This window comes from Pipistrellus hanaki, assembly GCF_964339955.1.
Source record: "Pipistrellus hanaki genome assembly, chromosome: 3".
NCBI classification, from domain to species: domain Eukaryota; kingdom Metazoa; phylum Chordata; class Mammalia; order Chiroptera; family Vespertilionidae; genus Pipistrellus; species Pipistrellus hanaki.
The window spans coordinates 73,641,507-73,663,007 of NC_140505.1; the positions used below are offsets into that span (position 1 = coordinate 73,641,507).

The 21,501-nt window shown below is 48.1% G+C and overlaps 1 protein-coding gene across 1 annotated transcript; it reads left to right on the forward strand.

Annotated features, from left to right (window-relative positions):
- The first annotated feature begins 1,638 nt into the window (after positions 1 to 1,638).
- Positions 1,639 to 13,852, forward strand: RGCC (regulator of cell cycle). Its single transcript, XM_084878837.1, has 5 exons — positions 1,639 to 2,055; positions 2,554 to 2,739; positions 10,301 to 10,408; positions 12,185 to 12,247; positions 13,460 to 13,852. The coding sequence occupies exons 1-5, from the start codon at positions 2,007 to 2,009 to the stop codon at positions 13,465 to 13,467; spliced, it is 414 nt and encodes a 137-aa protein (XP_084734963.1). The 5' UTR covers positions 1,639 to 2,006; the 3' UTR covers positions 13,468 to 13,852.
- The last annotated feature ends 7,649 nt before the right edge of the window (positions 13,853 to 21,501 follow it).

Consider the following 21,501-nt stretch of genomic DNA (forward strand, 5'->3'; position numbering starts at 1 on the left):
AGAGCTGGGCTGGGTTGTCCACCACCCTGTACTCAGGCCCTGCCCAGGAGGGAGAGACACATTTGAAAAGCATTTCCTTGGTCTCAGCTGCCCAATTGGTTGCTGCTTTGCAAGCTGAGGGAATTGCCAGTGGAAAAAGAAAAAAAAAAAAAATTAAAAAGGGAGGTGGAAAAAAGGAAAAAATAAAAGATGCATATATATGCCTTGCCTTGTTGCTTTAAGGACCTGGATTATCTACTTCAATATTTGGAGCCTCTTCCTCCTATCTGTTCAGTCCTCCACCCTACCCTGTGGAGGAAGTGAGTGTGTGATGAAGCCCAAAGCAGCTCTGAAACCAGATAGGGCTGCCTTTCCATCAGTACCTGATTGGCGGGCTATTTAACCTCTCTGCGCCTCACCTGTGAAACAGAAGCAGTAATTCTGCCTCTCAGGGTTGCTCTGGGGCTAAGAATGGTACATGCCAGACCTGAACTTGAGGGCCCTTGATAACCAGGACAACACCACTTGTTTCTCCCTGAAGCTAGCTTTGTGAATCCGAAACCCTGGCAAGGCCTCCCAGTAGAATTTTTAGCTATGATGACTGTTGAGCACTTGACCTGTGTCCAGTTGGACTGAGAGACTCAATTTTTTCATTTTAATCTATTTTAATTGCTTTACATTTAAATAGGCAGCTGTGGTCAATGGCTACTACATTGGGCAGCACAAGAGGAGTTATTCACAGTCACAACCGGTGCCCTGCCAGGCAGCCGGGCAGGGTGGCCCATGAGTGTGGACTCAGAGAGGCCCAGGTACTCTTTGCACCTAGGAAGCCATTTCTTCGGCCTAACAAGCTTCTCCAGAATAAAGTTGGGGACTGTCCTCAGGCTCTGGCTCAGCTGGGAGCAGTCAAGGTTGGTAAACCGTGGGCTCCACTGACTTCTGTCTCTCTTGCCCCCACACTTTCCACCCAGAACTCTTTTTAAACTTTAAATGATTCTATTGCATTCAGAGAGGAAGGGAGAGGGAGAGAGATAGAAACATCCATGATGAGAGAGAATCATCGATTGGCTGCCTCCCGCAGGCCCCAGTAATAATCAAGCCGGAAAGAGGGCATGTGTCCCAACCAGGAATCTAACCGCAACCTCCTGGTTCATAGGTCCCGGCTTAACCACTGAGCCACATTGGCTAGACCCACAACTCTTTAATTTTTATCTATTGGTTTGAGAGAAAAACATCTATCTGTTGTTCCCTCTATTCATGCCTTCATTGGTTGCCTCTTTGTACGTGCCCCACGGGGATGGAACTGCGGCAGGCTTGGCACATTGGGGCCACGCTGGAACCCACTGAGCTGCCCTGCCACGGCTCCACCCACAACTTTTAGGTCCCTCAGAGCAGTTGGGTGGGGATGCGTGGGAGATGCCCCCTGGGTCTCTCCTTCAGCTGCTTTATTCTTCACAGCAAACCCGGGAGGCTCAGCATTTCCATTTCTCAGAGGAGGGAACTGAGGCTGCCATTCGTTCAGGCCACAGGGCGGGAAGCAGCCGAAGGATGAACTTTTGGGGGTTCTGGTGACGTCAAAGCCATCTTCGTGGGCCGGGTTGTCAGGGTGCGCGGGGAAAGCGGCGGGTAAATATTTGGGCTGTAACCTGGGCTCCAGCCAGTCCTAGTCACTGCGGTCCCCGGGCGGCGCGTGGCGAGGGCGGTGTCCGCGGAGAGGGCGCCCCGGCGGGCGGCTGCCCCCCCCCCCCCCGCCCCCGCGCACCGGCCCCGCCCCGCCCGCCCCGCCCGCGGCGGCTATAAGGCTCCGGCGGTGGCGGCGCTGCTGAAAGGGCGCGTGCGGACCGCGCTGGGCGACCGGCAGAGCAGCAGCAGAACCGGCAGCAGAATCAGAGCGGAGCGGGAGCAGAGCCGGAGCGGAGCGGGAGCAGAGCCGGAGCAGAGCCGACCGCCGATCCCCGCTTCAGTGGATCGTCCGGGGCCCGGGCAGCACCTCCAGGACCCTCCGCCCCCGCCGGGCAGAGCCGCCCATGAAGCCGCCCGCCGCGCAGGGCAGCCCCGCGGCCGCCGCCGCCGCAGGTGAGTGGGGGTCCCCTTAGAGGCCTGGGCTTACAGGTGGGGGTGGCGTGGGGTTGGGTGAAAGGCGGGAAAGAAGAGGGATGCCGTGTCCTCTCTGCACTTTACCTCCCGCCATCCGCACCAGCGGAGCCTGCCCGCGGCGCCCCCCCCCCCCCCCAGGGCTGAGGACCCGAGCCCCACCCCTTGCGCAGCCTGACTCAGTGTTCCCTCCGCCCGCGGGGTCGCACCGCCCCCGGGGAGCGAGCGTGGGCGCACGGAGCCGGGGCGCGTGGGAGGGAGCCCCCCCCCCCCGTGCCCCCCGCGGGTGGCCTGGCCGCAGTGGTACCCGCGGGGGCCGTGTCCTCTCTGAAGCGGAGGGATGGGGACCGGGCTCCAGGGGAGGGGAGACTGTCAGAGTTAGCGGTCCCCGGGAGCGGGCGCCCCTCCGGGCGGGCGGGACGGGGTGCCCGCGGGTCCCCGAGGTCTGAGCCCGTGTTCCCCCCCCCACCCCCCCCGCAGCGCCGGCCCTGGACTCGGCGGCCGCCGGCGACCTGACGGACGCGCTGTGCGAGTTCGACGCGGTGCTGGCGGACTTCGCGTCGCCCTGCCACGCGCGCCACTTCCACTACGAGGAGCACCTGCAGCGCATGAAGCGGCGGAGCAGCGCCAGCGTCAGCGACAGCAGCGGCTTCAGCGACTCCGAGAGTGAGTGCGCCCTCCGGGGGTGCCCGGCGCCCCGAGGCTCCCGCTCCGTTTGCCGGGCCGCAGTCTGAGCCGTGGGCACCCTCGGTGTCTGGGGACAAGGGCGCTCCGGGCAGTCGCTAGGGCACCGGAGAGGGTAGTCGCGGGGCAGTCGCCCAGCCGTTGCAAGAACCCGGGGAAGGCTCTTGAGGACCAGTGGGTCTCCCCGCCGCCAGCCCGCCCGCCCGCAGGTGTCACAGGCTGGAGTGGAGGGTTCCCTGAAGCAGCAGACGAGACTCCTGGGACCAAGCCTTTCCACAGTTCCCTCCCCTCCGCTCCTGCCCCCTTCCTCCCCTCTCAGCAGGGACTTCTCAGAGGATGTGGAGCAAGTGGCACTGGAGTGGGGGTGGGAGGGGGCGTGGGAGGGCACAAGACTGAAACATGTGTGAAACCAGGAAAAGTTTCATAAACGGGTGCTCCTGGGATGTTTGAAATAACTTCTTGCAATTTCTTTTGGCCCCGAGCTCCCAGACTTGCTGCTCCATGACAGGGAGTTTTGATGGAATCCCTGGCACTGCTGGGTTCAAGTGTTTTCGGAAGTGACCCATCCTTTCTCCAGGCCCCTGGGGGAGGGCTGGCTTTGGGGACACTCAGACCGGACAGGGAGCCAGAGGACAGACAGCGGGGAGATGCTTGCTGGCGGCTGCCAGGGTCTCTGTCCTAAACAAGCTCAGGAGAGACAGCTTTCTCCCGGAACCCAGGTGTCCTCTGAGGATTATGGATGTCTGTGTAGGTGTCAGAGAGCACATTTGGTGACTTTTCAGTTTTACATGCTTGCCGGTTTCAAATTACTTATTTTTCAAAGTGAAATTTGAAGCAATTCTGGGTTATTCTCAAGACTTCACTCCCTAGATGGCTGCAAGCATGCATGGCACTCTCTTTGCTGCCCTTGACTCTGGAAGTGAAAGCAGTGACCTTTCCTTGCAATTCTCTCCTTTTGAAATCTGAAGTTCTTCCTTGTTGGAGGGCAAAGGTTCGGTCCTAGACTTAAATAGGAGCCGGCTCCGGAGGAGGGATAAAGGGCAGGCACCACCCCTCAGGGTTTGAGTCAGAAACCGGAGTTCCAGCTGGCTTTCTCTTGGCTGCCTTGCCCAAGGGTTAGATCTAATTGCAGCTTTGAGGTGAAAGGGAATGGAATAGTGTGCTGTTAATTTTCCATTTTGTATTTTTGGACTTTGTGGCTAATGACCAGACCGCTTCTATTTAATTTCTCAGGGAAGTCTAAAAACTTTTGAAATGTGTCTCACTCTCTGTGGCCAAACTGAAATACGTCTCCTTCTACTGGGGCATGGAGCAATTCACGGAGAACAAGTTCTCTCCCCCACAGGAAAGAAAGCTGGGCAGCCTGTCCAGTGCCGGTCTATTGCAAAGAACAGCTCCTTTCTAAGCCACAGCCGCGCTTGGCTGCAGGATGGTCTGAGCTGGCCCATTCATGGGTGATTGCAGCTCCCCTGGGGAGGGTTTCAGAGCTGGGATCTGTTTTCAGGGGCCTCAAAGAGAAGGTACTGGAAACATTCTGAATGGTTTTGGGGAGGGATGTGTGAAATAATCTGTAATGTTCTTTAGGGTATGTGTGTACATTTTGTTTTCTGCTTTTGTTGTTAGCTGTTGAACTAAACCTTAGTTTGGTGTTGAGAGAAGTAATGGGGAGGGCATAAAGAAGGCTCCGGTGACATCAGTCCTTTCAACAAATGTGTGGTTTGTCCCCCATATGACTGCTTAGAACTAGTCTTGACAGAAGCGGTGTGTATCTAAATAGTAATTTCTTAAGGAAGCATAATTTGTATATCTTAATTGCCACCAAGAATTGAGTACAGGAATTTCGTTTTAATCATTTGTCAGTTTTATGTTTTCCTGTGGAAGAGAATATTTGAGAGAGGTAGATCCTGCTGAATTCAGTCATCCAAAAGGGAGACACACTTTTGCCAAGCCCTGACTATGATTACTATTAATATTTATTAGCTCTTACTTTTAGTCATCTCTTTGCTGGGCTTTAAATGTGTTATCTCATATGATCACTACCACAGTTCTATAAGGTAGACACTGTTATCTGTATTTTTCTGATAAGACATCAGAACCACATGGGCTCTCTCTCTCTCTAAGGCCTTGCTCTTCAGGGTGGGTTGTTGGCTGGAATGGGAGCCAAGTCCTCAGGAATAGAAATGAAGTCCCATTGGACCCAGGACAAGTGCCTGCTTAGCCATGGTGGTTGTGTGTGAAGGGGTATCTTTCAAATGGTCATCTGCTAGGGCAGTGGGGCCAGGCTGAGCACTGTCAGTCCAGGTGATGAGTGGGGTTCAGCTTCTCTAGCTGTGAGGTTGAACTGATGCTGTTTAACAGTGTAATTAGAAATATCCATAGCTCATATTAGGAAGAAATATTTGCTCTTTATATTTTTATTGACTTCAGAGAGAAAGGGAGAGGGAGAGAAAGATAGAAACATCAATGATGAGAGAGAATCATTGGCTGCCTCCTGCATGCCCCCCACTAGGGATTGAGCCCGCAACCCGGGCATATGCCCTTGGCAGGAATTGAACCTGGGACCCTTTAGTCCGCAGGCCAATGCTCTACCCACTGAGCTAAACCAGCCAGGGCTTTTTGCTTTTCTTAATGCTTTCAAGAAAAACACTAAAATGCATATATCAGGGTATATCATGTAGATCACATATACATTTAAGTCAGTGTCTTCCATGAAAATGTTAATGTACGAACTCTAAATCAAGGTTGCCTTAGTTTTCACTTTGTCCTTATAGTTGTATTGCTCTGAAGATGTTCCCACTGATTTCTGTTTTTTAATATATATATATATATATATATATATATATATATATATATATATATATATATTTCTTTCAGTGAGGAAGGGAAAGGAAGAGAGATTTGGAAACATCAATGATGAGAATCATTGATCGGCTGCCTCCTGTATATCCCCCACTGGGGGCAGAGCCTGCATTGTGGGCATGTGCCCTGACCAGGAATTGAACCGTGACCTCTTGATTTATAGGTTGATGGTCAACCTATGCCAGGTACATTTCTGTATTTTTTTATTTTTTAGAATCCTTCCTTTTCTCACTAGGTTATTTGCATACAAAGGAGAAAGATAGACATTTCTTCTTCCACCCAAAGAAGCAAGTTACGTAGATGGGAAAGAAGAATGGATATTTAATAAGGAAATACTCCCTGTTTCCACTTAGGGAGTCCGAAGACGTGGAGAGGACCAAAATAACAATTGCAAGATAACTTCACCTTAGGGGTGGTATTCAAATGGGGGTGGTCAAGATAGCTTGTTCCTTTCCCCTCTTGGGTTCTGACAGGTAATCTCAGGCCCCTCCGTGGAGAGTTTAACTCCAGCAGTGAGCGGGCAGTGTAGTTAGGAGTAGGGCAGTGTGGCCCAAACTTGATCATCAGACGTGTTGCAGGAGTTGCAAACATCTTTGGTTTAAACTTCTTTTTCAAACGATATTGTTTTCTCAATATTTCTAAAACGATTTCCAAAAATAGTGAGAAAACAGCATAGTTTGAAAAATAACTTTAAGCCAAATGTGTTTAAGGTCTGAAGTTTTCTGTGAATGCTTGGGCTATTATGATATTGTAGGGCCAGACAAGCAACTGGCTACCTTAGCACGTGTAAGACTAGAATGTTTGAATGCCTTCGCCCAGACTATTCGAGCTTGGCCTTGGGAGAGGGGACCTTCTGGACCCTGGGTGCCAGCATGATGGGAAGCATATCGGCTGATCAGACATAGGAGCCCCTGAGACTAGAACCTGAACTTGTTCAAACCGTGGGAGAATGGGGAGTGCGGAGCCCTCTGGTTGCCCTCGTACTGCGTTAGGAATTCTGGGTGGGTGACAGGTCTCACGCTGAAGGCCGCCTGGAGAGCTTCTAGAGTCAGGAGCAGTCCCAGAAGCAAAGCTGAGGCAGCAGCGGTGCAACTGAGGAAGGGGCTCTTCCTTATTCTATCCCATTCTCACATTTTCAGGGAGGCTGTCAGAACTTAGATTTTTGAGGTGGAAATTCACCACGCCCCCATTCCCTGTGGCAAAAGGGAAACAGGTCCAAGGCTTTCTTTTCCTCAGTTGATTACTATAGTTTGCCTGCCTTAAACGTGTGGGATTGTTCTATATTTACAGGAGCTCTGGCCAAGGTTCACTGTCTGTGGTTTTACTCCCCGCTGGACTGGCACATGTTGGCGCTAACCCTAAATTACCTTTCTCCCCACCCCTAAACTAAAAACACACATCTACCTTTTAAACAAGCCTCTGTTTTTCCAAGCTCTGTTAGTGATTCTAAAGTTAGATGTTTGTATATTTAATATGCTTACATTTCTTCTAACGGTGTCTTACAAAACTTGGTCCCTGAATTTGAGGTTCCTGGCTTCAGCACACGAAGTTGACTTGACAAGGATGCCTTATGGGGCTTTGGGCTGCTGTGAGATGGGCTTTAGAGCTGACTGAAGTAGATGTCAGGCTTTAAAATATCTATTCTTGACACCTGCCAAGGTTCCTCAAATCATCACTGTTTGTGTCCCTCAAGCCACTATTGATAGCACCTGATACCCGGGTGGAGCAATAATACATTAATATGTGTATTAATAATACCCACTACTGTCATCTCATTAGACTAACTGGCCGTTATTTTGTAAGGAGTAGAGTTCCAGGGGAATGACAGGAATGGGAAGCCAAGCTTTGCTTACCTTTTAATTTACCATAGTGCTTAACGTGAGATGTTGTTCATTGCAGGTGCTTAATAAAAGTCTGTAATATGAAATTTCATTGGGCAAAGGGTAAAGAGAGGTCAAGAGTTTGAGGTACTTTTGTGTCGGTGGTTTGTTCTTGGGGGGTTTGTTCTAGGGCACCCCTACACATAAGCTTCTCTTAAAGACTTCGCTACTATCTGAGGAAGAGGAGGAAGCCTGGGCCCCGAATCTTGATTCTTACTATTCTCTGTGGTGACTTTTCCTGTCCTGGGTATTCCATCCTCCATTTTGCCAGGAACTTGAAAATAAATCAAGAAAACCCATCAGTATCATATACGGAGCACCTCAGTTATTCCCCTTTAGCAAAAGAAACTAAGGCCCAGAGGTGAAGTGACTTACACAGGGCCACACAGCTTTCACGGCCTCTCTCCCACACATCTCCATGGCAACAGCTTCTTCCGGGCCCACAGTATCTCTGAGGCTCTTGAGGTTGTCCTTTGCATCTTTTTCATGAATGACATTTGTAGAATATTACCACAGGGTGGGACTAAACTGTGGGCAGTTTTGGCTAACGGATACTGGGTTTCATTTCCTTTTGATGGTTGAACATTTTGGAGTCTGGAGTCAAGTTTGGCCCAGATTGTGCATAGGACTTACAGAAAGAAGAAGCATCAATGAGCCAAAATATGAGCTAGTGTGTGTGTGTGTGTGTGTGTGTGTGTGTGTGTGTGTGTTTTCTCCTCCCAAAGGATGAGTATATGGTGATATAAAATAGCTGGGAAGTTGGAGCAGAATAGAGATGAAGTCCAAAGTCCTGGCCAGGGCCTGTGGTACAGGGTGGGGTGGAATAAGGTGTGGTGGAGAAACCGGCTCTCCACGGCCAACTGTCTCTGGGAGATAGAGAACAGAGGTGTGGCCACTGAGATCTGGGCCAGCGAGTCTCTGGGTTTGGCACGCTGGGCCAGGGATGGGGGTGAGATAATGTGCCAAAGGCCTAGTGTTCCTTCCTGCTGGCTCAGGAGTCTGGGCACAAGGCCTGCCTCTCCAGGGTCCTCTGTGGTTTTCCTGCCTCTCTGACTTGCCTCATCTTTCTCCCACAGACTTGTGGGATTCTCCTGACTTCTGCCTGGTGACAGATAGTAACTCTCTGCTGTAGGTCTGCAGTGGACACAACCACTTTGCTGTATGTTGGGAAAAGGCTTTTCCTTGAGGAAACCCAGACTGCTCTAGAGGAGGGCTTAGCTGACAAGGCAAACAGAAGGCACTTGCCGAGTTGAATTCCATGGAGCACAAGAGTCCTAAGAAATATTAGCAGGGGTGCCACAGAAAAGTGTCCCGTGATCAAGTAAACTTGGGCAATAGGGCTTCCTTCATCACAAGACGTCTCAGGGATGTTAAAGTGGAAATACACAATGGGGATCTCCAAGGATGCTCAGTGCTCCCCAAACTTAGTTGATTACACTGTTCTCTCTCTCTTTTTTAAAAGACCAGTATTCTGAGGAATATGTTTTTAGGGAAATGTGAGAGGTTCAGCATTTGGATCTCAGTAGGTGTTCATCATCAAAGCCCGGAAAAATGACGTAGTCCTTCCAGGTGATGTGAGCTGGACCTTTAAAGGGCGAGAACTGTGAGGGTTGGGCGTGTTTGAGAAGGTGGACAAAATGGGTGTGTGGGCCAGGAAGACAAGATGGTGCTGCCCCCCCCCCCCCCCCCCACCTCCGCAGAAGAGCAGGGGAGACAAGGGACCAAAGAAGGATGTGTTTGCAGCCTCCTGACCTGGAGGTGATTGGATAATTCTTAAGGAGGAATGGGGGCTCGCCAGGCCCTCATGATTCAGCTTCCCTCTCTCACCTGAAGAGTATTTCCAGAGATCATCTCCGCTACAGCCGGGGCTGGCTTTGTGTTTTGTTTTAACCAGGAAGACTGTTCCTTTGTGACCTCATTGGCCACATCCTGCTTCCTCTGCCTGCTCTGCCTTTGAGCCCTTTGAGTTGGTGCAGCTCAGCCGGCAGCTCCTCTCTGTCACAGCCGCATGGCTGGGCAGCCTGTGGGCTGGTTTCCTCCCCCTTGGCAGGATTTAGAGAAATAGAATCTCAGAACTTCAGAGCAGGAAAGGACTTTAAGGATTATTTAGTCCATTTTCCCACTTTATTGATGGGTAAACTAAAGCCCAGAGATACTGTCTTGCTCAAGGGCACCCACGTAGCTGAGCAGTTTCCTTGACGCCCAGTGCAGCCCTGCTTCTGTGACTTTGCCTTGCTGTCTCTCTGGTCTTTGGGGGACAATAGAGGGAACCATGAAATCACTCTAAGGGTCTGTAACAGACAAGCTACCGGAGGAGAAATCTTTATCTTTGACCCTCTAGCTTAACTCCAGAGTGTAAGCTCTCAGGAAAATCATGACAAAGATTCTCTCTTGAGCAGGCAGGGAAAATTATTCAGTCATGGGATCCAACCTTGTGTCTATCTTAGGGAGTTCAGAGGGCAGAAAAGACATTCTTTAGAAAAGATGATTCCATAAGTCTAAGATCCCAAATCAACTTGGTGTAGGTCAGGCACCCGGGCAGTGGGCTCCTGTGTGGTTGTGGTGACTCCATCACACCTGACCTTTTTCAGGGCCGCAAGGGCCTTTGGTGCGTGTGATTACACACACACACTAACCACACACTCGCTCTCCTGCTTCAAATCATTTTGGAGGCAGACATATAAAATCTGGAAATCAACCCATTTTGTTTACTAGAAATTTATATCTTTTGCTCCTTTTGGTGATAAGCAGTTGATCATAGACTGAAGACCATTCCTAATGAGTTACGTTTTCTTTCCTGAAAGGTGCAGATTCATTATATAGGAACAGCTTCAGCTTCAGCGACGAAAAACTGAATTCTCCAACAGACTCCACCCCGGCTCTGCTCTCTCCCGCCATCACTCCTCGGAAAGGTGAGTTCAGTAGTTTGAGCGCGGGTTTTTTTTTTTTCTTCCTTATTCCCTTCCTCTTCCCAGTCTTTTCTCTCTTCCCCCGATCCTTAACCCATCTTTCCCAAAAGCAAATCAAATAGATGATTACGGTAATATTTTAGTATAGTATAGTGTAAAGTGGAATTTATTATTTTTCAGGGTTTTGATAAGTGTGAAGGTGAAATCAGATAACACAGTGGGAGTGGTATGGGGTCACCAAAAAAACTCAAATTCTCAGGGAGAAAGAAAGTGAGTAGACGCTACGCAGTGCTCTGCTTTCTCTCAGGCGGCGTCCTCGAGCCTGTGCCGAGGGCAGTGCTCTCCCTGGCTGGTGGGTTCCAGAGTTTCAAACTCGGCAGTTAGGCTTTGCAGAAAGTAGGATTCTTTTTATTGCATTAACTATCTAACCAATGAGTTCAGATGACCAATTTAGCAATTAAATGGGGCCATCATTATGAGACAAGAGATGATCTAACATTATTCTAAATAGCAGCTCCAGCCCGTCTCTGCTGTGGGGTGAGCAGCCCTGGAAGCTTTAAAGATGCATGAGCGGCCTCTTATTTTTTGGAACTAGTAAGCGTCTCCAGCTAGAGAGCTGAATGTTCTGTTACAGTGAACAAGGGCCCTTTTGAAAACAAAAGGAGTTTCTTTTTTCCTTAAGAAACATTATACTTGCTGAAAATAGTTGCAGAATGCAATAAAAATAGGACTTGGTTGAAGAGAAATATGAAGATCCCATCACTTTTCTCACTCTGGCATTAAGGTGGAATTCTCTCTTTCAAAGGAGCTGTTTTAAAACTCTCTCAGGAGAGCAATATTAGCAGCCTCCAGGGACTCCACCATTGTCCTGCCCTCCATCTGTAACAGGTCTGCTGAATTCAGACAGACAGAGCAGTCTAGAAAGTGGCTTAAAGCATGTCCAGATCTGCTACCTGATCCTCAAGAGGCAGGAATTAAAGAGGGGAACAGAGCCCTGCTGGCAAATTGACTATATTAACTAAAAACAAAGAGCCATTTGTAGCCAGCAGGGGTTAATTAATACGTATACCCGGTAATGCATTTCAGAGAAGGCATGAATGATGAATTCTACAGAAAGAAAAAGTAAGATACACAGAAAACGTATGTATCAGGATGCAGAGGAAACAGATCAGGAGAAGGACTCATTCCCTCTTGCTGGCACCTGGATGGGATAGGAGGAGCCTCATGTCCCCTTCCCTGTACCACTTCGACAAGGACAAGTGGCTCTTCATTCATTTCATACTGGAGGGACTCTGAGGGCAAGGTGACAGACAGTACAAGCAAGAAAGTGTCAGAGAGAGAAGTGCAGCAGGAATTAGGGGGTCTGGGTGTCCATTCGCACAGGGCCATGCTTACTGAATATCTTTGACTGATAACTCAAATCCTACGCAATCAAAAAAAGCAAAACATTTTATTTTTCTTCCTTGCTCCTCAGCCCTCTCCCCCCTTCCCTATCACCCCCCAAACTTATAAGGCCTCAAAGGGAGGTTCTTCTTCCAGATTGTTGGGGGGTGGATAGGGTAGTGGAATCGAAGAATCATTTAGTTTATTTTTCAGAATGCGGTTCTGAGTTGACTGTAAGTAAACCCTGGAGCAGACACTGGGGTTGGTACAGGACACTCGTCAGTAACATCTCTGAAGACAGAGAGATGCAAAACGGGGTCAAATAATAGTAGAAAAGGTGGGAGTCATTGGCTGTCTCTGATATGGGGAAACTGAACTCCAACTATTGTTTTTCAGCCAAACTAGGAGACACGAAAGAGCTAGAAGACTTTATTGCTGATCTTGACAGAACATTAGCAAGTGAGTACATGCCTGGTATTAAAAAATCAAACGGAAAACTAACCGACACATCTGATAAAGTGCTGTAATGTTTACCAACTTGCCTGGGGCAGGAAGTTACACCATAAGGCTTCTTTGAGTTCCAATACAAGGACCCCAGTGGCTCAGAAAGAAAGTGGGAGAGTCAGCCTGCCTTAAAGTAGACCGAGCAACTTTTTAAACTGGGAGAATAGGCCACCAGCAAACAATGGCATTTTGTTTGAGAAATGGAGAGTACAAGTGGTGTACTCATTAGAGCAAGAGGAGCTTTACCATCAGGATGGTCTGCCAGGCTTTTCAGAGAAGAAATGGGCTGGTTGGCTATGCAGGCATTATGCTGACAAGCCAGAGGGGTACCATCCCACAGCCAGGGAAATCCCCAGGTTTGATCCAGGGGCTTGGTGAGGTCTGACTTCCAGAGGGTTGGATCCCGAGAGAGAGTTAGCCAGGGAGACCCTATAGCCAAAGATCCATGCTAGTTACGAAAAGACCTGCATTGAGTATGCAATACCTTATTTCCCATTGGCCATTACATAATTATACCCCATTTTGTGTAACTAAAAATGTTGAAATCTGGAGATATCTGATCATCACTACACCCTGTTTCCAAAGGACAGGATTTCAGGAGCCAGAGGACAGCTAGAGCTTCTGAGAATAATGTTTCAGTAGCTCTCTTCTTGTTCAGTCGCAGAACAAGCTTGGAGAATTTTGTCCTAGCCCCTTACTTTTTCAATGAAAGAGTTGATTTCCCATAAAAAATATTTTATGCTGTGCTCTGCTAAATAGCTGGGCAAAATCTGAAAAATTGGATGCAAAGCTGGTTATCTAAAAATAACTCTGTTCTTCACACTGTTTCAGGGAGGCTTACATATTAGGTGGAAAGTCCTGTGTGTTCTCTACCTGCAGAGCTATTGCCCATTTTCTTACACGCTGTACCATCCTACATCAGAAGACCAGAGCCTGTTTTGACAGAGATTTTTTGTAATTACTGCTCAGTTGCATTAGACTCATGTAACAAGCCTGTCTACTTCATGGAAACTGCAGCAGGCTGACCAGTCATACCAGTTAATCAGACAGACATTGTGTGGGAAACCTGACATTAAGTTTGTTGCTTTGATGCATATCCAAGATGGTGTTTAAACATAGGAATTGTACACTTTTGTGAATGGATAACCTTATCTGTCCTATCTACAGGTATGTGAGAAAAGGAGAAGTTCTGGGTCCTTTCATCATAAGGGGAAAGCTTCAGAAAGCTCCGAGGACCTGGTAAAATCAGCTGCAGAATTTGCTGCCAGAGGAATAGAGATGAGCACACGCCCACCACCAGGCCATTCCCAGCTGGTCCTAAAACTAGCCTTTGGGCTCATCCTTGAGCAATTCCAACAGTGAAACTGACTTTGTTTACCTGCTTGCAGCATATTAAAGCAGACCACCCATGCTAATATCGTATTTCTCTTAAAAGACGGCTTTCATGTAATTTAAAGTGCTTTTATGAAAATATTTGTAATTAATTATATATAGTTGGAAACAGTGATATGCTTTCCTCATTATAATATATTTTTGTATGCAAATAAAATTTGAACTGGAGACTGTATTTTGCAAGCTTTCTTTCCCTCCCTTTATTTATTTTAATATATTAACATTCAAATAATATTCTAGTGGGAATGACATGCCTCTTGACTTCTAACAGGACTTTGGATGCTGCCAATTGTACTAGACAATAGGATGGTAAACTTAAAATGTTACTTCGTTCGTTTGTTTTTTAATCCTTACCCGAGGATATTTTTCCATTGATTTTTGGATAGAGTGGAAGAGAGGGAAAGACAGAGAGAAATATCAATGTGAGAGCAACACATCGATTGGTTGCCTCTTGCTGGGCCAGGGAAGAGCATGCAGCTGAGGTACATGCCCTTGACTGGAATCGAACCCAAGACCTTTTGTCTGCAGTCCAAGTTTCTATCCACTGAGCCAAGCCAGCTAGGGCTTAAAATGTTACTTTGAAACATTTCTGAATTCTAGTGGGAAATGTATGATTAATTTTAATTTGAGGATTGTGGCTTTGATTGAAGTTGTGTATGTCTTCTATCTCTGTTCTCCTATCTTCATATCTTAGCATCTTTTTTTTTAGGTATCATGGGCTCTCTCCTTCAGTTTAAGAGAAATATCAGTTTCACTCACAATCCAGGACTTAAATACAAGGGAAAGCTGGGGCAGCCAGAAGACTTGATGTTGCTCTTACAAATCTCTGTGCTAAGGAAGATTTGATGGACTGATCCCGGTGCCCATGTTCAGCTGGCTCTGGTGGAGCAGGAGAGTCCAGATGCAAGGCTTTCCATCGGGTGGGCTTTGCATGGAGAAGCCAATGCTCCCCTCCGCTCCCACCTGCCCTTTTTGGAGGCTGGGAGAAGAGTAAAACCAGGAAAGTTCAAATTTTTTTCTTTATGATTTTCTATTTAAAAACCTCTAAAATGGCTCTAGCCGGATTTGCTCAGTGGATAGAGCATTGGCCTGTGGACTAAAGGGTCCTGGGTTTGATTTCACTCAAGGGCACATGCCCAGGTTGCAGGCTTGATCCCTGGTGGGGAGCGTGCAAGAGGCAGCTGATAGCGCTCTCTCTCTCTCTCCTTCATCCTCTCTGAAATCAATAATCAAAATCTCTGAAATCAATCCTGGTATACTAGTTCTTAGTTCTATTATGGGTTTACATAAAAATGCCATTTACAAATAGAAATAGTTTTACTTCTTACTTTCCAATCTGAATGCCTTTTTAATTCTTTCTGTTGCCTCATTGCCCAGCTAGAACTTCCAGTACAATGTTGAGAACAAGTGGTGAGAGGGCATACCCTCACCTTGCTCCTGATCTTAGAGGGAAGCTTCTTTTAGCTTTAAGTATGGTGTTCACTGAGGGCATGTTTTCTTTTTCAATCAAGTGAGCTCTTGACTTGTTTTCTAAACACAACTTTTCCATGACCTGGGACTGCTTCTTGCTTATGCTTGGGAGGCTTTATCTTCTTTGGATAAATATTTTTTTCCTTTTTAAAAATCAGGACACCAGTGGCTGATGTCAGTATAATTTTTATAACTAGCCTCTTCTGGGATTAGGCTCTATCTGCATTTGGCAACTCTTTATGGTCTCCTGGAGCATGAACTCCCATAGTTAGAAGTGCAGGGTGTGTGGCCTACTGCAGGGATGAGGCCAGTGGTTTGAGGAAAAGAAATGGGTTCTTTTAGAGAAGTGTTGGGGGGAGACCAGTTTATGTACCATAAACTTCTCTTGGATGAATAATTGGAGACAAGCACAGCTTGTGGGCGGAGTTACAGCTTGGATTCTGAGAATGTTGAAAAAAGTGTTTTAAATGTTTTTACAAGATGTATTTCAAGTAGCACATTCCTAAACTGTTTTGAGAAATAGGTATTAAGGTCGTATATACTTGAGAAGTGCTGCATGGTATGTACCCCACTTAGAGATTCATTCACATAAGTGCATAAATACTTAGGGTCAGTTTAAGCTTGTGAATCAGAGAACTCAAAATAGAGTGTCTTGAACAACATGGAAGATTTTTCTTCTTTCCTCACTAACGTCCCAGAGATGAGCAGTACTGGGTGTGCGACTCTAGGGTCCAAAGTGGCTGCTCCTGCTCTTGTCCTCACATGTACGTTCCAGCCTGTAGAAAGGAGAAAAGGTGAGTAAACACAGACTTAAGGGACACAATCATTTGTGCACATATTCCCGTGTCTAGATCTTTGTCCGGTTGTCATTCCCAGCTGCAAGGGAGGCTGTGAAATCGTCTCTAGCTGGGCAGGTATACTATATGTGCTCAGCTAACATGTGAGAGCTCTGTTATTAATGAAAGACTAAGAGAATAGGTGTTGGAGGACAACTAGTCCCCTCTGCCACTGAACCCTGCAGTGTTCCTCCTCCTCCGGACCTGAGGGCCAGCAGCCCGTCCTTGCAAACTGCTTGATTGTTACCTGGAATGTGTTAGCAAAGGAGCTTTTCTGGAGCAGAACAAGACCAGACATTGAGCATGCAGCGCTGTTCGGATTCGAATAGTATGACTTTGAGTTTGGGAATTTTCTGTTTTAACTTCTGGGAGGAAGAGCTAAATCAAAAGAAAACAAAACAAAATGTTTGACACTCACCCAAAGTGAGAGGATCCAGTGCCAGCCCAAGTGTTTACACACCAGCCAGCCCCTAGGGCTGGGACAGAGGAACCAATGCACACTTTTCCTTGGGGGCATTGTGATGGAGACGGGTTACATTGCACATCTGTCCAGGTGTGAGAAGGCCGTCCGAGTGGAGGGGCAGTTGGAAGTGGTGGGTAGCTTACTGGCAATCTGGGTGGGGAACTTGAGGAATTAGACTGGGAAAAGGGGGAGAAAGTAAAATATGGCCTTTCAAACTAGACCAGTTCTGCCACTCTACCTGGGTGTTAGTTACCTCAGGAGTTCACCCTCCTCACAGAGGCTCTATTTCCTCATTTGTAAAATGGAGATGTGAGTCCTTGTCTCCCAGGGCCACCGTGAAGATCAAATACAGAAAACCTAGTGTCTACAACCCCTCATCCTCCTCTTCATAGTATAAGGACCCGGGCTCCTCTACTCAACCCACAACCTAGCTTCCCCTATAGAGGTCTCTGAGGCGGTTCCGGCCCCGTCGTTCCTCCCCCGATAAAAGAATCCAGAAGATGCTGTCTGGTGGGACCAGAGGAGAATATCGAACACAAAGCCCAGAGGTGGCTTCAAGCCCCCTCCTGCCATCGACTGATCCGGGTCCCACCCTGGGCCTCAGCGTCCTTCAGGTTAAGCACAGGGCAGGGACTCGGTGTCTCAGTGACTCACCGTCCAGTTTGGTGGCTCTGGCTCTTACCTCAGACCTTCGCTCTTTTCTGAAAAGCAGATGAGATCTCTTTTCTTGGTTTTTCAGGCTGTGTTTCTTCCACATCCTTCTCCAAAAAAATGTTTTCCTGTGCTCATTTATTTGGCCAAGAAGGTTTGTGGTGAGAGATACCAAACAGGAAATGGCTGTCATAGCTGCTGTCTGCACTTTTGTTTTTTTAAGGCTTTCTCCGGCACCGCTTACCTTCTCTGCGTCGCTCGGTATTGATTTAAGTGCAGGGCTGAGTGGAAGGGGAAAGGGAAAGGGAAACCCATTTTTAGAAGGGAACGCTTTCCTTCAAGTTCAGAGTTTACTGAAGGTCAATGATCACACACGATGGCAGTGTTCGGTGGGCCTCCACACGACAGGGCCTTCGCACACGCAGGTCCCTCGTCGGCCTGGAATGCCTACTCATCCCGGTGTTTTTTCTAGTTAATTTCCACTTCTTTAGGATTAAGCATCACTTCTTCATAAAGGCTTCTTGGTCCCCCAGTCGCGGTTGGTTCCTTGGGGCTATTCTTGTAGAGCACGCCTTAAGTACACTAACCTTGGTTTGCAATGCCATGCTTGTTAGTGTGATTTTTTGGGGGGACTCACCCTCCTGCAAGTGAAGCATAGCTCCACACAGGCAGGAACCAGCTGGCGTGGCTTGCCACAGGATCCCAGTGCCTGGCATGACCCCTGGCACATAATAAGGACTCAATCCATACTTGTTGTTGAATGCATGAGTGAAATTTCTCTCCTCTTTTACAGCCCAGGCAGACTGGGCGTGACACAAGACTGTGGGCTGCTCTTTGCCCCATCCTCTCACCAGGCCACCCTTCTCTTGCAGGTCCTTTCAGCTTTCCTTTCTCAGGGCCTTGCCCCACACTACCAAGGCATCTGAAAAATGGATTCAAGGCCAGGACTGGCGCTAAGGACCCGTAGCAGTTTCTTTCCCAACTATTTATTTTTTTCAGAGGAGGAGAGACTTCTGAAGACTGAGAGACCTTTGAGGACAAACAGAATGAACCGTTAATGGTAGAACTTCAGGCAGAGTGAGGTAGAGAAAGAGGTGAACTTCCTATCACTCCAGGGAGAGACAGGATGCCAAGCAGACCTTGCTCCTGGTACACATATATACCTTTTCTTAGGACTCAAGGATTCCTAAATCATCAAAACCCTCTGAGCCTCAATGGGAAAAGAACTGTTCGCACACCATGTGTATGGGGATGTGTGAGTGCATGTGAGCATGTGTACGTGTGTATGCATATGTGTTTGTGCGTGTATGTTATAAATTAGGTAGGAGGAACAGGAGACAAAGACTTGGCCCTGGTTTGGAAGGCCTCTAGAAGGAAGAGCCTTCAGAGAATCTGGTGCTGAGCTGCTCACCATTCTGGCCTGCTAGCAATGGCTCTGTCTGCCTTCTGGGGCTGGACCGGCCCTCCCTCCTGCAGGCTTGCTCTTGCTTGTCAACGTGAAAAAACAGGATTACCTTTGTCATTGAGTTTTCATGCATCTCCTGGGAAGGGCCCATTCCTGTGTGCTCCCAGGAGGTGTGTGACCCGATGTCCTAGGCCCAGGGCCAAAGCCTGTTCTGGAACCAAGAGTCAGGGCCTGGTTGTGAATCCTGAGCCAAAGGAAGCCCCTCCTTGCCAAGAAAAGGTCTGGGGTGGGGGGAGCAGGATGAAAGCGTGACCCTCACTTGTCAGGGTATCTTGAGGGTGAGGCCTGGAGGTGCAGGAAGGAAGCCCAGGTGGGGAGGGAGCACAGAGTGTGAGTGAGGGGCCTGCTTCCGCCACGGAGGGGAACAGGAGTGATAACTTAGGTAGCCAGAGAGGATTTGGGGAACAGGATGAGCTACTCAGCGGGGTTTCCAGCAGGGGAGCAGACTGGAAGGAGAGGAATGCTGGTGAGCATGGCATTTAGGATGACGGAAAGGCAGGCCAGCAGCTCATCTCCAGACAGAAGAGGGACTGGCGTTTGATTGCAGTCCCAGCCAGCTCTGCCCCGACTGCTATATTTCCCTGGGCTGATGCACATAAAGTTCTAGTCAAGCTAGAAGAATACGGAGGCTGAAGGGTTAAGTGGCCGAACATTGTGTCTTTCAGACAAAAAGGTTTCAGGAAGGTGAAATCAGAGACCTGAATGTACCACGGGAAAATGAGCTCCCCAAACCCGAAGTATAATTAAGCACCGTAATCTCAGAGATCTAGGGCTGATAGTGAGATTGGCTGTGTTCAGAAGGACATTCCCTTACCACTTGCTCCTGTGCAGATAAGAGTTGCATAAGGCCACCGGCAAGGCACCGGGGAGTGGCGCACAAGGAAAACATTTGCTGAGGGAGGTCACCTGGATCTGAGGAAGCCATTGTGCTAAGATTAGAATGGCCCTCTGAGAGGTCACGGCCCAGGTTAGGGCCCAGGCCCCCGGGGTCCCCGTGCACGTGGAACAGTGAAATCTGGATCCTTTTCTACTTTTTAAAATCTTGGTTGAGAAAGGGAAGAGACTGCTTCTCCCTGGCAGGCCACTGAGTGAACTTTTTCAGGCTGCACACACCGTTTGTAATTTGTGATCTGAGATACCAAAGTAGTCAGTCTTCCTTTGTGTGAATTCTGCCTCTCAGTTCTGCCACTTCTAGAGATCCAGAAGCTCTTTTCAGGTTGTTATGAAGTCCTGTTTTTAAAGCAAACTGTTTCCCCCCTGGGAAGAAAGGGGACAGATGCACTAACGTTATCCGAAAGGTCAGATTAGCATTTTCTCCTGATAATTAAGACTCTGCGCTTAGACAATCACTGCTTTATTCCTTTTAATGATGACAGACACCTGCTTGGAGCTTAGGCACTTATTTTCTGAGTCTCTTATTGGCTTCCAGATCCAAGAGAAACACGGGGACCTGGAGATGTTCTGAGAGGAGGTGTGAGGGGCCAGGAAACGAAAACTTTCATTTCAAGGGCTAGGCTTACACTGTTCTGCTTGCTTGCTTTCTTTCTTCTTCTTCTTCTTCTTCTTCTTCTTCTTCTTCTTCTTCTTCTTCTTCTTCTTCTTCTTTTAATATATTTTATTGATTTTTTACAGAGAGGAAGGGAGAGAGATAGAGAGCTAGAAACATTGATGAGAGAGAAACATCGACCAGCTGCCTCTTGCACAACCCCTACTGGGGATGTGCCCGCAACCAATGTACATGCCCTTGACCGGAATCGAACCTGGGACCTTTCAGTCCGCAGACCGACGCTCTATCACTGAGCCAAACCGGCTTCGGCTGTTCCGCTTTCTTAACAGACTGAATGGCAATTTAATGCTACTCAGGCGAGGCCACCTGCTTCCCATGTCATCATGGAGGGCTGGGGCTGGCTTTTGAATCTGAGGCTTTTTCATTTTTAAGAGATAGAGGAAGTCAGCAGAGTAGTTCCTTGACCTCATAGGCCTTTCCTGCCCCATGGCTATTCCTCCCTACTCTCTGGTCCACACTGTGGGCCTCTTGAGCTCTTCTACTTTAGAGAACGGAAATCCACTTGACGTGTAACTGTGCCTGAGCCTGCAGGGGAAAAGAAGAGCCTGGCCTGGGTCCCAGCTACAGTCACCATTTCAGCTGCATCTCATCCGTGCCATTGAATGAGCTGTCACAGGAACTGTACCTTTTTCAGGCTAGCATGATAGACAGCCTTAGAGGTCACACTGGGGTTTCTGAAAGCAAAGGCATCCTCTTCTGGAATTTAAATAGACAAGTTTAGCCCTAGCTGGTTTGGCTCAGTGGGTAGAGTGTTGGCCTGCTGCCTGAAGGGTCCCAGGTTTGATTCCAGTCAAGGGCGCATAACTTAGTTGCAGGCTCATGCAGGAGGCAACCAATCGATGTGTTGCTCTCACATCCATATTTCTCTCTGTCTTTCCCTCTTTCTTCCACTCTTTCTAAAAATCAATTGAAAAATATCCTTGGGTGAGGATTTAAAAAAGTAATAATAATAAATAAAAATAAATAAATAGGCAAGTCTAGCATTGAAGAAGTGTGAAGTAATCTTCAAAGGAGGCCACTTAAAGAAGGATGTTTATGTGAATGCAATACCCGGTGAATCCATTCCAGAGGTTTTAGGAGAAACTCTGAAAGGTCTCCTTGGGCAGGAATTCAATGCCAATGATAACAGTACCATGGCATCTGACATAGGTGCTCTCCTTTCATTCTCAGGGCAGCCCTGTGAGGCAGGCGTTATCATGCCCAGAGGATGAGACTAAAGCTTTGTTTATAGCAGTGGAGAGAGGCAGAGCAGGGCCACATCTGGGCTCATCTGGATTCACCTCATGCTCCTATCATACCAGCTGGCCCTCAAGGTGAGAGCCGGGGAGTTGGCCTCCTTGAACTTTGATCAGGCAGAAATCTCAG

Coding starts and splice junctions, on each gene's coding strand:
- RGCC (XM_084878837.1), top strand. CDS start 2,007: ATGAAGCCGCCCGCCGCGCAGGGCAGCCCCGCGGCCGCCGCCGCCGCA. Junction 2,056..2,553: donor CGCGGCCGCCGCCGCCGCAG/GTGAGTGGGGGT, acceptor CCCCCCCCGCAG/CGCCGGCCCTGGACTCGGCG. Junction 10,409..12,184: donor CGCCATCACTCCTCGGAAAG/GTGAGTTCAGTA, acceptor ATTGTTTTTCAG/CCAAACTAGGAGACACGAAA.